The 14481-nt window shown below is 47.2% G+C and overlaps 1 protein-coding gene across 2 annotated transcripts in view; it reads left to right on the plus strand.

Annotated features, from left to right (window-relative positions):
- Positions 1-14481, plus strand: part of dlec1 (DLEC1 cilia and flagella associated protein) — a 180703-nt gene that overhangs the window by 57510 nt on the left and 108712 nt on the right. For both annotated transcript variants that reach the window (XM_085987395.1, XM_085987396.1), the window contains exons 15-17: positions 8385-8577; positions 10405-10487; positions 13360-13534. In XM_085987395.1, coding sequence (XP_085843521.1) covers positions 8385-8577; positions 10405-10487; positions 13360-13534 — 451 coding nt within the window. The remainder of the gene's footprint in view (positions 1-8384; positions 8578-10404; positions 10488-13359; positions 13535-14481) is intronic.

The following is a 14481-nucleotide window of genomic DNA, read 5'->3' on the forward strand; positions in this document are numbered from 1 at the left end:
AGAATTTCTACTCAAGTGCGATCCAGGAAATTCCGGCTTATTGCGTGGGCGTGTCAAATTATTACATAAAAAGAGTGGCTTCCTAAGGAGTTGTAGAACGTGGCTTCGAGTGTTGAGTTTCTACACACGCACAGGCCTTTGAGGTGGTGCTGAGGGAAAGAGAACGGCACAGCGTCAGACGAAATCTGGATGGAAAATTGATGGGGGTAGATGAAGTGTAAGCCTTTACGCTGGACCAGGAGAAAGCAAGGGGACGCGATTTTATGCTGAGGACACTAAACTAAGCTCAGCGACTTTGTGATTTTGAGTTGTTGCCTTATGGAATAGACTGTCATCCAGTGCATTTCTTATTGGGTATCCTTGGCTGCTGTTACGACCCTTTTAATGGCAGTTTTTAAAGCAACATTGGCAGATGCCTCGGAGCAGGCCACCGGCCCACATCTCAACCAGGGAATGGAGTACCGCACCAAATGGAGGGGGAGGGGTGGCTTGAAAGGGGGACTAAATGCGAATAAAAGGAGGATCAAAAAATGGAGCTCGTATTGACAAATAAGGCTGAGGTCAGCCCTTGCTGCTGATAGAGTAGAATGTTTAGTAAAGCGATGGTAGCAGATGAGATACGACACGTTGAATGGATTCAGCTACAGGAGCTGAATTTGTGATAATGATCCCAGTATTGAAACTATTCAGGATGCTGTCTATTGTCATGTTGAGGGATTATAATCTGTTTGCTAACGTTTTTGTTGTTACAGTGCAGTTCCCATTCACTCCATAAATGTATAGAATTCCAATCAACTAAACCACATCCCATTCACTCCCAATGTAAAGAACTCCACTGAACCAACCCACTTCCCATTCACTCCCAATGTATAGAATTCCATTGGACCAAACCATTTTCATTTGTTCCCAGTATTTAGAATTCCAATGGATAACCCATTTCCTGTTCACTCCACCTTTCACCCCACCAGCCTCCACGTTCAACGGATCACCCTCCGCCATTTCCGCCACCTCCGGCATGATCCCACCACCAAACACATCTTCCCCTTCCCCCCCACTTTCAGCATTCTGAAGGAACTGCTCCCTCCGCGACACTGGTCCACTCCTCTATCACCCCCAACACCCCTTCCCCTTCCCACGGCGCCTTCCCGTGCAAGCGCAGGAGATGTCCAGGGTCCCAAATACCCCTTCCAGGTGAAACAGCGATTTACTTGTACTTCTTGCAATCTAGTATACTGTATTCGCTGCTCACGATGCAGTCTCCTCTACATTGGGGAGACCAAACGCAGATTGGGTGACCGCTTTGCAGAACACCTCCGTTCAGCCCGTAAGCATGACCCCGAGCTTCCGGTCGCCTGTCACTTTAATTCTCCGCTCCATTCCCACTCTGATCTCTCCGTCCTCGGCCTCTTGCACTGTTCCAACGAAGCTCAATGTAAGCTCGAGGAACAGCACCTCACCTTTCGATTGGGCACTTTACAGCCTTCTGGACTCAACATCGAGTTCAACAATTGCAGACTACAGCCTCGGCCCCCATGTTTTCTTTTTCCTCTCACATGGCAGCTGTTGATGATTCTGCCATTGCCATTTACACCTGATCTAGAGTCATCTTTTGTTTCTTAACTTGTCCCATCACCATCTCCTTTGGCCTTGCACAATCATCCCTTTTGTCTTTGAATCTCTCCCGCCTTCCACCCTATCACAGACCTTCCCTTTTATTCTTTCCTCCCTTTCCCTGCCCCACACTTGCTTAAAAAATCTGTTACTTCTCCAGCTTTTTTCCAGTTCTGACGAAGGGTCATCGACCTGAAACGTTAACTCTGACTCTCTCTCTCCACGATGCTGCCGGGCCTGCTGAGTGTTTCCAGCATTTCCTGTTGTTGTTCCTGTTCACTCCCGTTGTCTAGACTATCCCCATCAGTACTGTCCCTCTGATCAACATCCTTGCATGTTCTATCTTACCCAGAATATATGAGTGGGGAATTTCAAACCCCTCCCCCAGCCCGCTGAAAACCAAGCGGGGAGCGGTTTAAATGGAATGGGGTACTTATAACGGCCAGGCAGTTGCTTTCAGCCGACTTCCAGGGCGCTTTGGTAAGGAAGTCAGCCATGCAGCAGGCTACTAAGGTCCAATTTAAAAGGGGCTGCAGGAACAGAGAGACCTGAGGGTCTACGTACACAAATCTTTGAAGGTGGCAGGACCAGTTGAGAAGGGTGTTAAAAATGCATAGGAGATCCATGGATTTATAAACAGAGGCATAGTGTACAAAAGCAAGGAAGTTATTGCTAAACTTATAAAATTCTAACAGGACTAGATGCAGGAAGGATGTTCCCGATGGTCGGGGAGTCCAGTGTAAAGTCTGTAGGTTGTGCAGTAAATAACTTCAGAGACTTTAGAAGTACAAACAAAACAGGTCTTTACTATTCAGTGGTCTGGGCGATTTCTGCTCTAGTTAACGTATCACAACCCTTATATACTGGTGTGGTCACTATCGGTATTACAGTATACATGAGCCAATAAATAGTGCCACCCTAAAGTAGTGCTCTTAAAGGCGAACGGTCACATTCTATAGTTCCCTTAAAGGTAAACGGTTACATACACAACACTCCTCCCTTCCTAGCTTATTACTTACAGAATCCCGTTAAACATACAATCTTCAATTTTATATAAACAGGTTGCAGATATACTCTCGATGGAGTCAACGTCATATAACAATTTACAGATATACTCTCGATGGAGTCAACGTCATATAACTTCATGTTTAACATAACATAATAACATATATAACTTCAGGTCAAAACAGATCACAGATTCAGTCTCTGTGGAAAACAGTTCATAGATTCAGTCTCTGTGGTGTAGTCGGTTCACATTGCTGGAGTGACTCATTCAATAGTCCTTCCATGGGTTTAACAGTTTGAACTTCCGAACTGAATTGGCTCCGTTCGGAGGGACCACGTGTGTGATCTGGTAGAGGTAATAATGGTTCAGATGGGTCATCTTCTGTTTCGACTTTTCCTTTTCTGCTTCTTGGAGACTCTCTGGGCTCCACTGTCAGCTGCCAGCTGCATGCACAGTTCCTCCTTCTCTTCCTCCTTTTTCCGTAGTAGAGCCACCTTCTCCCGATGTTCCGTAGACTTTCGGTGCTCCTCCATGATTTCTGTATGGTGGGAGTCGAAGTTACAAGTTGGGCAGGACAGGACATAGTAATATTCGGAGTCGTCCTGAGCTAGGCCAGCGAGAGGGTCTTCTATGTCCTCCCTACCCAGCTGGACGTCAGCCAGCTTTTGTTCCAAATCCAGACATCTTTCCTGAAGAGACTTCTTCACGTGTTCCGCTTCCTCTAACTTTTTCTGGGCTTTCAGCAAGTTGTTTACTAATGACCTCATTTGTGATTTTAATACTTCAACTTCCTTTGGAGATTGATTGATCGGACTATTCAATCCCTCTACCGGAGCAGTTGTTTCAGCGTTCTGTTGTTCAACCTTGACATGAGTCAGCGTACTTTTGGTATCTAAGGGTTGCTCTGCTGCCATCTTCTCAGTCTGTGTTGCAACCTCGGCTATTTCAATAACTTTTGAGAGCTCCAAACCCTTCTCCTCTGACGATTTAAGCTCATGTTCATGGCCCATTCTTACGGTCTCTGTGTTTCTTACAGTTCCCTTTTCTTCCACTGAAAAGATTTCCAGTTGCATCTGTTCTTCAAGTCGTTGGACCTCGGCCATTGCCGCTTCATATTTATTTTGTGTTTCCTTTAATAATTTAATGAGTTCTTGGACATCCTGTATTCCCTGTTCTGGTATGTCTTCCACCACTAATTTTTTTCCTATGGATTGAATCCCTAACGATGAGTCAGCCTTGGCCTGAAGCTCATCAAACATTTCCTGCAGACTTTGTAATTCTTGCTTATGGTCAACCTTTAGTCGTTCATGTTCTTTCACTAACACGAGCTTTTCGGAAGTTGCCAAGTTAACCCCTTCCAGGATTGTAGTCCGAGCCTGTTCATACTGTTCTTTCAACTCGTTACACTCTGCTTGCAACAAGTCGTAGAGGTGAACTGGAATACCATCCTGACTTCCTGAAGATTCCTCTTCCTTTGGATCGTTCTGTGTATATTCTAGTTCCTGAACAGCCTCAGGGAGATGTGATTGGTACTTGGCCACGATGGCTCTATGGTCGCTCTCTGCTTGAGCGAGCTGTCTCTGTTGTCTTTCCAGGGACTCCCATTCGGTGTCCCAGAACTTTTTCACCTTTTCCATCTCTTGTAGGAGACGGGCACTCAACTGTTCTAATTGTCGTTGTACTTTGACATAACGTTGAGTTCTAGCCCGGTGTTCCTCCGTAATGCATCTGTCTGTAGCTTGAACAGACTCAGAATTCTCTGTCTTTATGCACGCCATCGATTTCCCAACCTTAGTCCGTGAGTTCATGTTAATCTTGTTTTTCATACATAAGCTGGACTTATCGTCTTCCGGCTCGGAGTCTGAGCTGCTTGTCTGCACCGAGTCCTCACTCGTCATTGCTTGTCGGTAGTGCCATTCCATGTCTATTTTCTTGATCCACTCCCGTCCCAGAAGTGGTGGTCCTCCCTCAGGTAGTACGTACAGATACATTCGTGGGTGTTCTTTACCCCTATCTCTCACCTTGACTCGTATTTTTCCCAGGGGGTATACATGATGCCCCGTGTATGTCTGTAATACGAATTTGGTATTTCTTAAGGGTATGTGAGAGAATAGCCGGTGATAGTCCTTTTGGTTGATGACGGATACAGCTGATCCCGTGTCCAGCTCCATTCGTACTTGGACTCCCGCTATTTTTAGTGTGACCCAGATCAACTGTAGATCAGTTACTTTACCCACATGGTGGATTCTCAGACTATCCAGCTCCTGGCTGTTTGGGTCTGAGTCTGAATTTTGTTCGTCTGAACTCTTTTCAGCCACCTGATGCACCTTGTTGTACTTTCCTTGTGGTGGTGGCTTCCTTTGCTTGTTGGTTTTCTTTCCGGACCTGCATACCTTCGCGATGTGACCCAGTTTGCCACATTTCCTGCACTCTTGGTTCTTAAACCAGCACTGATTCTGGTCGTGCGTTGTCTTTCCACAACGGTAGCATTTGGGAGTGCTTGTTGTAATTTGGTCCACCCCGAGTGCCACCGCCTTTAGCTGCATTTCCGCCGTCCCTTTCGCTGCGGCTTCGTGCGATGAAGCTATGAGGACAGCCCTGTCCAGTGTGAGGTCGTTTTCTTCCAGAAGTCGCTTCTGCGTTCCTTCTTTGGCCAAGCCGCATACGAACTTGTCCCGCAGCGCCTCTGTCAAATTCCCTCCAAACTGGCAGTATTTCGCTAGCTTACGCAGTTCGACTAAGTATTCCGCATTGCTTTCATCTTGCCTCTGGGTTCTGGCGTAAAATTTAAATCGTTCAGCCAGCATCAACGGTGTGGGGTTCAAGTGATCCTTCAACACTGTTACGATCTCTTCGAAGGTCTGGTCCACTGGTTTAACTGGTGCTATTAGATGTTTCAAAAGCCCGTATGTTTTTGCTCCCATCGAATTTAACAAGTTATTGCCTTGTTGTCATCCTCAATTTCGTTGGCTACGCAATATATTTCTATGCGTTCCACATACGTGGCCCAGTCTTCTATTTCTGCATTAAAGTCATTAATATTTCCTCGCTTAGGCATCTTCTTCTCTTTTTGAGAACAGTACAAGTATTACTTTACTTATTATTAATTTTCTTCTCTCTTCTTGAGAACACCCCAGCCTTTCTGAAAAATCTTATTACTTTTCTGAAATTCTTAATCATTTCCAAGATGGCGGTTTCCCGCTTCTTCCTTCTTCTTCAGCGGTTTTCCCCGAAAAATGGCGGCTTTCCCCGCGCTTCTCGCTCTCCCCGCCCACTTCAATGGCAGTTTTCCCGCGCTTGGCGGTCTTCACCCGGTCCCCCGACGCCGTCTGTCAGCCCGAGTGCGGTCCTTATCTATAATGCGATCGCTGGATCGCGAAGCGGCTGCCGGCCCTTATCTGTAGATCCGATCGCTCTCGCGGCTCTCGGCCCTTATCTGGAGATGCGATCGCTGGCTTGCAACGCCTCCCGCTCGGCTCTGGCTCCCCCGCTCGCGCGGCTCTCGGCTCTGACACTCCCGCGCCTACTCGCAGGCTCAGCGCTTCGTGGCAGCGGTTGCTGCACGGCTTCTCACATTGCCCGCGGTCCGGCTGTCACCCGACGCCATTGGACCCGAATGCTTTGCCCTTCTCCTCCAAATACTTCTACCCCGTTTTTAAAAAAATTTATTTGTTTTAACTACTCACAGTCTCTTCGGCCGCCTTGTTTTAGGCTGATTGGCTCGCTCAAGATGTGGTAGCAGGGTAATCTGTGCCTGTTGCTGCCGCAGCTTTGCTGTTAATCTTCCAGCTTCCAGTAAGTACTATACTTTTAGTAGACGGAGCCTCGTGTTTTCTTTTTGAAGCTCTCTGCTACTGGTTAGTCTTGCCGCAGGGTACGATCGGACTCGTCGCCACTGTAAAGTCTGTAGGTTGTGCAGTAAATAACTTCAGAGACTTTAGAAGTACAAACAAAACAGGTCTTTACTATTCAGTGGTCTGGGCGATTTCTGCTCTAGTTAACGTATCACAACCCTTATATACTGGTGTGGTCACTATCGGTATTACAGTATACATGAGCCAATAAATAGTGCCACCCTAAAGTAGTGCTCTTAAAGGCGAACGGTCACATTCTATAGTTCCCTTAAAGGTAAACGGTTACATACACAACATCCAGAACCAGGGGTCACAGTCTAAGGATAAGGGGTGAGCCATTTAGGACTGAGATGAGGAGGAATTTCTTCACCCAGAGAATGGTGAACCTGTGGAATTCTCTACCACAGAAGGCAGTAGAGGCCAATACATTAAATATATTCAAGAAGGAGTTGGATATATTTCTTAAGGCTAAAGGGACCAAGGGGTATGGGGAGAAAGCAGGGACAGGGTACTGAATTTGGATGATCAGCCATGATCTCATTAAATGGCGGAGCAGGCTCGAGGGGCCGAATGGCCTACTCCTGCTCCTATCTTCCATGTTTCTATGTTTATAAATCACTGGTTAGGCCCCAGCTGGGGTATGGTGTCTGGGTATCATGCTTCAGGAAGGATGTCAAGCCCTTAGAGAGGGCTCAGAGGAGATTTACTCGAATGGTGCCAGGGATGAGGGACTTCAGTCACATGGCGAGACTGGAGAAGCTGGGGTTGTTCTCCTGAGAGCAGAGAAGGTTAAGGGGAGATTTAGGAGAGGTGTTCAGAATCATGGAGGGTTTTGATAGAGTAAATAAGGAGAAACTGTTTCCAGTGGCAGAAGGGTCGGTAACCAGCGGATACAGATTTAAGATAATTGGCAAAAGAACCAAAGGGGAGATGAGGAGACATTTTTCTATTCAGCGAGTTATGATGATCTGGAACGCGCTGCCTGAAAGGGTGGAGGAGACAGATTCAATAGTAACTTTCAAAAGGGAAGTGGATAAATACTTCCAAAGGAAAAATTTGCAGGGCTACGGGGAAAGGGTGGTGCAGGGGTTGATGGAAGGTTGGGGGTGGGGGGGTGGGGGTGGGACTAATTGGTTAGCTCTTTCAAAGAACCGTCACAGCACAATGGGCCGAATGGCCTCCTACTGTGCTGTAATGACCTAATGAGGAGAGATTGGGTCGATTAGGCTTATATTCGCTAGAGTTTAGAAGAATGAGAGGGGATCTCATTGAAACTTATAAAATTCTAACAGGACTAGACAGACTAGATGCAGGAAGGATGTTCCCAATGGCGGGGGAGTCCAGAACTAGGGGTCACAGTCTAAGGATAAGGGGTAAGCCATTTAGGACTGAGATGAGGAGGAATTTCTTCACCCAGAGAGTGGTGAACCTGTGGAATTCTCTACCACACAAGGCAGTAGAGGCCAATTCATTAAATATATTCAAGAAGTAGTTAGATATATTTCTTAAGGCTAAAGGGATCAAGGGATATGGGGAGAAGGCAGGGACAGGGTACTGAATTTGGATGATCAGCCATGATCTCATTGAATGGCGGAGCAGGCTTGAAGGGCCGAATGGCCTACTCCTGCTCCTATCTTCTATGTATCTTCTATGTTTCTATGTAAGATTCGATTCTATGAAACCAGCCCGCTGACATACTCTAAGCTCACATGTGAACAACGTCCTTTCTCGTAAGGTATGGGTGTGTGCTCCGGGGCCTTTGGATTCGTATCCCAGTATGAGTCAGGAGAGGAGAGGGTTTTTATTTTTTGTTCGAGTCATGTGGTGCTGCTAAATCATCTCACAGGAGTAAAACAAGTCCTGTTTACTAATGTGAAGAATTTGTAGTTCCTGTAGTCCGCTCTTGTTTCTAGGCACGTGGAACTTCCCTTTTGCTGGCAAATACTAAAGCCTAATCTGATGTGCACTATTCCTGGAGAGGCTGTCCAACCCACCAACCTGGATTATGAGCAGGATTTAAAATCGGCCTTTCACATCTGCCCGGATAACGGAGTTTTGGAACCTCACCAGGATCATGAGTTCATCCTCACTTATTTCCCACAAGAGGTGAGACGTGTTTGTCCGTCTGTAGGTCTGAGATTTCCAAATCGCGGTCTGGACTTTTCCATAGTATTCCCATACTTTCCTACATTTTCATAATTACTGTGTTCCAACGCCGCCACCCACCCCCCCCCGTCAGCCTAGAGGAGTGGAAATACCATCACAAAAAAGATGGAAATTGTGTAATTGTTTCAATGGTTTGTTCAGTAGTAACAGAAGATGACAGGTACCGGCATCTGAGACTGGCAGATCCCTATAACCCACAAAGGCCAGTTCCAAAATACATCTGTTGCTGTTATGATCTGGAATGCACTGTCTGAAAGGGTGGTGGGACAGATTCAATAGTAACTTTCAAAAGGGAATTGGATAATTTTTTTTTATTCGTTTATGGGATGTGGGTGTCGCTGGCAAGGCCAGCATTTATTGCCCATCCCTCGTTGCCCTTGAGAAGGTGGTGGTGAGCCACCTTCTTGAACCGCTGCAGTCCGTGTGGTGAAGGTGCTCCCACAGTGCTGTTAGGGAGGGAGTTCCAGGATTTTGACCCAGCGATGATGGAGGATCGGCGATATACTTCTAAGTCAGGATGGTGTGTGACTTGGAGGGGAACTTGCAGGTGGTGGTGTTCCCCATGCGTCTGCTGCCCTTGTCCTTCTAGGTGGAAGAGGTCGCGGGTTTGGGAGGTGCTGCCGAAGAAGCCTTGGCGAGTTGCTGCAGTGCATCTTGTAGATGGTACACACTGCAGCCACGGTACGCCGGTGGTGGAGGGAGTGAATGTTTAAGGTGGTAGATGGGCTGCCAATCAAGCGGGCTGCTTTGTCCTGGATGGTGTCGAGCTTCTTGAGTGTTGTTGGAGCTGCGCTCATCCAGGCAAGTGGAGAGTATTCCATCACACTCCTGACTTGAAAAGAAAAAAAAATGCAGGGTTATGGGGAAAGAGCCGGGAAAGGGGAAAATGGAACTAATTGAACAGCTCTTTCAAAGAGCTGGCACAGGCATGTTGGGCCGAATGGCCTCCTTCTGTGCTGTAAGATTCTACCCCATGATTAAACAGGTTATTTATTGATTCCTGGTCCTATCTGTTTAAAAGGTGCACGTATCCTACCTGTTATCTGTTATCGCTCTGGTTTCTATCTCTCACTATCGATTTGGATGAAGATGTCTCTTTCAGCCCATCCTTCCGGAATACCAACTCTTGTTTTCCCAGTAGTGTCAGCCTTGGCTCAGTGGCTGCACTCTCACCACTGAATCTGAAGGTCATAACTTCAAGTCCCACTCCAGAGACTTGAGCGCGTAATCCAGACTGACAGTGTCATCATTCAGCTGAGGTGTTAGACTGAGGTAAGAACAGAAAATGCGGCGAGTACTCAGTAGCAGTGTTCCCTGTAAGCTTGGCCGTGCAGCGCTCCAGGGAGCCCGCGCAGCCAGCTTGCCGGCTTTTCAATACAAAAACCGCACATGCACAATATTTTGAATAACCCGCGCTGCCCCTTAAAGGGGGCCGCGCAGTGCCAAACAAAATTAGAGGGAACATTGCTCAACGGGTCAGGCCGCATCTGTGGAGAGAGAAACAGAGTTAACGTTTCAGGTCGTTGACCGTTCGTCAGAACTGTTAAACTGAGGATTTGTCTGCCTGTTCGGATAAGACGTACAAGATAAATATTACAAACAGGCCCATCAACATCTTTAAAGAGAAGAGACCCTCTGTCACACAAAGCGTCTGAAGCAGCAACTTTGAACTATCTTCACTGTTCACAGATACTGACAGACCCTTGTATTTACAACGTTTTCTAATTCAATCTCTATTTTTGAATGAAATCTTGTTTCCCTTCGCAGCTGAAGGACTATCACAGCGTGTTTTACCTTGTACTGTGGGGTATTCCAGAACCTTCGAACGCCAATGAATGTAACACCAGTAGGTAAGTTACTCCCGTGCTGTTGCCCCCTGCCTCATGCCACACCATTTGTTCTGCACACGTACTGGCAGCGGACTGGGTGGCGAGGTGGGTTTCCACTCCTCGCAGCTGGCGTTAGGCGCTCAGGAGAGTGACCCAGATCCCGCAGTCTCCAGCATTTACAATCATTGATGCATTTAAGGGGATGCAAGATAAATGCATAAGGGAGAAAGGAATAGATGGTTATACTAATAGGGTGAGAAGAAGAGGGGTGGGGGGAGGCTGGTGTGGAGCAGAAACACCAGCACGAACCAAACACAAGCATGCAGATAACAACAGAAAACGCTGGAAATTCTCAGCAGGCCCGGGCAGCATCCGTGGAGAGAGAAACAGAGTTAACGTTTCAGGTCGATGACCTTTCGTCAGAACTGGGAAAAAAGCAGGAAAGGGAACAGATTTTAAAGCAAGTTTAGGGGCTGGGAAAAGGGGGAGGGGATGAAAGAACAAAAGGGAAGGTCAGTGATAGGATAGAAAGCAGGAGAGATAAAGAGACATTTAGAGATATTGAAGGCCAGGGGAGGTGGTGATGGGGCAGGTCAAGGAACAAAGGATGGCTCAAGGTGAAGTGTGAATGGCGCTGGCAGAATGAAAGACAGCTGTCATGTGGGAGGGAAGAAAATTCCCTTTCCTGCTTTTTTCCAGTTCTGACGAAAGGTCTTCGACCTGAAACATTAACTCCGTTTCTCTCTCCACCGATGCTGCCCTGGCCTGCTGGGTTTTTCCAGCGTTTTCTGTTGTTATTTCGGATTGCCAGCATCCGCAGTATTTTGCTATCGTAGAAGCATGCAGATGTCCGGTCCTGAAAGGAAAACACGACCTGAAAGTTAAAAAAAAAAAAGAAAATGCCAGGACCATGTTGGGCATGTCTTCAGCTTGCTGTGGGCTCCCTTGGACCTTCAAATCTGAGAAGGGCCCCACTGCCAGCATCCTAGGCTACCCTAGTCTGGGTGCTGCAAGGATGCTGCAACAGGAGATCGAGGTGGGAGGCTGCGAGCACTCTCTTATTCCTCATTACCTTGGCAGTGCCAGATTGCACCTATTGCAGGCACAAGTCCAGCTCCTTCCCCTTCCCTTCACCCCACCCCCCCCCACCCCCGACCTCCAGGCAAACCCCAACATATCCTGAAGCAACGCAAAAGGAGGCAGGGACCCATCTTCATGAGATTCATAAGAACATAAGAACATAAGAAATAGGAGCAGGAGTAGGCCATACGGCCCCTCGGGCCTGCTCCGCCATTCAGTAGGATCATGGCTGATCTGAATCTAGACTCACGTCCACTTCCCTGCCCTCTCCCCGTAACCCCTAATTCCCTTATCTGCTAGGAAAATGTCTATCTCCATTTTAAATTTATTTAATGTTGCAGCTTCCACAGCTCTCTGGGGTAGCAAATTCCATAGATTTACTACCCTCTGAGTGAAGAAGTTTCTCCTCATCTCAGTTTTGAAAGCGCAGCCCCTTATTCTAAGATTATGCCCCCTAGTTCTAGTCTCACCCATCAGTGGAAACATCCTCACCGCATCCACCCGATCAAGCCCCCTCACAATCTTATATGTTTCGATAAGATCGCCTCTCATTCTTCTGAACTCGAATGAGTAGAGTCCCAACCTACTCAACCTTTCCTCATACGTCAACCCCCTCATCTCTGGAATCAACCGAGTGAACCTTCTCTGAACCGCCTCGAGAGCAAGTATATCTTTTCTTAAATATGGAAACCAAAACTGCACGCAGTATTCCAGGTGTGGCCTCACCAATACCCTGTATAACTGCAGCAAGACTTCCCTGTTTTTATACTCCATCCCCCTTGCAATAAAAGCCAAGATTCCATTGGCCTTCCTGATCACCTGCTGCACCTGTATATGCCCAATTGCCTGACCGTTGTATCCGGGCAACGGGTCTTTCGAGGGAGCAAGGGTCAGGACAGGCGGCACTTCTCGTTGTCATACTGTTGGACCACAGATGCGCTGAATCTGACTCGGTGCATTTGCTACCCAGAGTCTGGGGACTGGCGGCACACCAGCAGACCCAGCAACACCAGATCTTTTGCTGCCGCTGGATTTACGGAAACCAGGTGCACTTACCTTAGGTGGTGCCACCGACTGAGTGACAGGAGTTTGCGGCACTAATGTAATACAAGTGCTCTTTTTGAGTCCAGGCATGTGCTTCTCCCCACTCCATCCTGCTGGCTGTAAGCGTCTTTCTGCAAAATACCACCAGAAAAACAAATGACTGTGAAAGCTGCCAGATTGTTGTTAAAAACCCATCTAATGGCCTTCAGAGAAGGGCATCTAGGACCCATCCCCTGCACACCCTACGCATCGCTCCATCCCACACCACATCACTCTTCACGCTCTCTGAAGGGATTCTGGGACCCATCCCCTGCACGCCCCTACGCATCGCTCCATCCCACACCACATCACTCTTCACGCTCTCTGAAGGGATTCTGGGACCCATCCCCTGCACGCCCCTACGCATCACCCCACCCCACACCACATCACTCTTCACGCTCTCTGAAGGGAATCTGGGACTCATCCCCTGCACGCCCCTACCCCACACCATATCACTCTTCACGCTATCTGAAGTAGCCTTGCAGTTGTAAAAGCTTGCAAGAGGGCCCACCAGCATCTTCTCGGGGCAAAACTAGGTTTGGGGAATAAATGTGCCCTTTGGCAGCTGTGCCCTCGTTCTGTCACAAAGGGGTCAGCTCTCCCTTGAATAAACCAAAACATACGGAAGATAACCCCCATGTTTATGTTACAAAATAAAATCAAACTGTAACATGACAAAAGTGTATTCCTTCCAAACTAAATCCTTTTTTTTTTCCCTTATAAATTTCAGGAAAAATAGCTTAGAAAGATCGATGAAAACAGCTTCTACGGCAGTCAGTAACATCATAGCGATGGAGGTGGAGGTTAAAGGTTACACCGACCCATTTCAGGTCCTGTTGAAGCCTTATGCCATTCTAATTCCGGGCGAGAACTACATGAACACGACTCTGAAAAAATATTTTGAGGTCTGGAATTTAAATGTTATTGCATTTAAAAAAAAGGCAAACCAAGCACTGGGGTTCATTTCTAGAGGGATAGAATTGAAAAGCAGAGAAGTTATGTTAAACTTGTATAGAAGCTTGGTTACACCACACTTGTATGGTATGGCAGCTGTAGCTACTATGACCGGAAAGCCCTGCAGCGGGTAATCAAAACTGCCCAACGCATTACCGGCACCCGGCTACCGACCATAGAGCACATATACCAGAAACGCTGTTTACGGAGGTCACGGTCCATCATCAAAGACCCTACCCACCCCAGCCACAGTCTGTTCGCCCTCCTACCATCTGGAAGACGCTACAGATGCATTCGCACCCGTACGACCAGATTTAGGAACAGCTTCTTTCCCAGGGCTGTCATCCTACTGAACTCCACAAATAAACACTAAAGCCTGCACATCTGCCGATGCACTTTATTATGGTCATATTTATGCTAATATATATGTACAAATGTATGTTGAAATGTTTAAGTGTCCTAATCCAAATTGTACACTCTCGGGAGCCGCAAGCCTACATTTCGTTGTACTGCACAATAAAAGTTGATTTGATTGATTTGATTTGATTTGGAGCACCGTGCACAGTTCTGGTCTCCACATTATAAAAAGGATGTAGAGGCAACCTCTTCAGTACAACCTCTTTCTTTCTAAAGGTTGGAAATCATTGGCAGTGCGCGTGCCTAAATTCCCAATTTGTGCAAGGCCCCACCCCACCAGCACGGGCTCTTAACTTTATCCCATAAAAGTTAACGGGTAGAGAGCATTGAGGAGAACGGTTTATAAATGGGTGCAAAGCTCCCCCAGGAGAGGAAAAATAAGCTGGTTTAATTGCTGGCCAGTGACCCCTTGTGGGAAGACGCACATATGTGAACATCAGGTGAGGAGAGCGTCAAGCTCAGTTCCATAGTTCAATAGCCC

Source organism: Somniosus microcephalus, chromosome 5, assembly GCF_052327205.1.
Source record: "Somniosus microcephalus isolate GS21.2 chromosome 5, FLI_Smic_1.0, whole genome shotgun sequence".
In the NCBI taxonomy this organism is placed as follows: domain Eukaryota; kingdom Metazoa; phylum Chordata; class Chondrichthyes; order Squaliformes; family Somniosidae; genus Somniosus; species Somniosus microcephalus.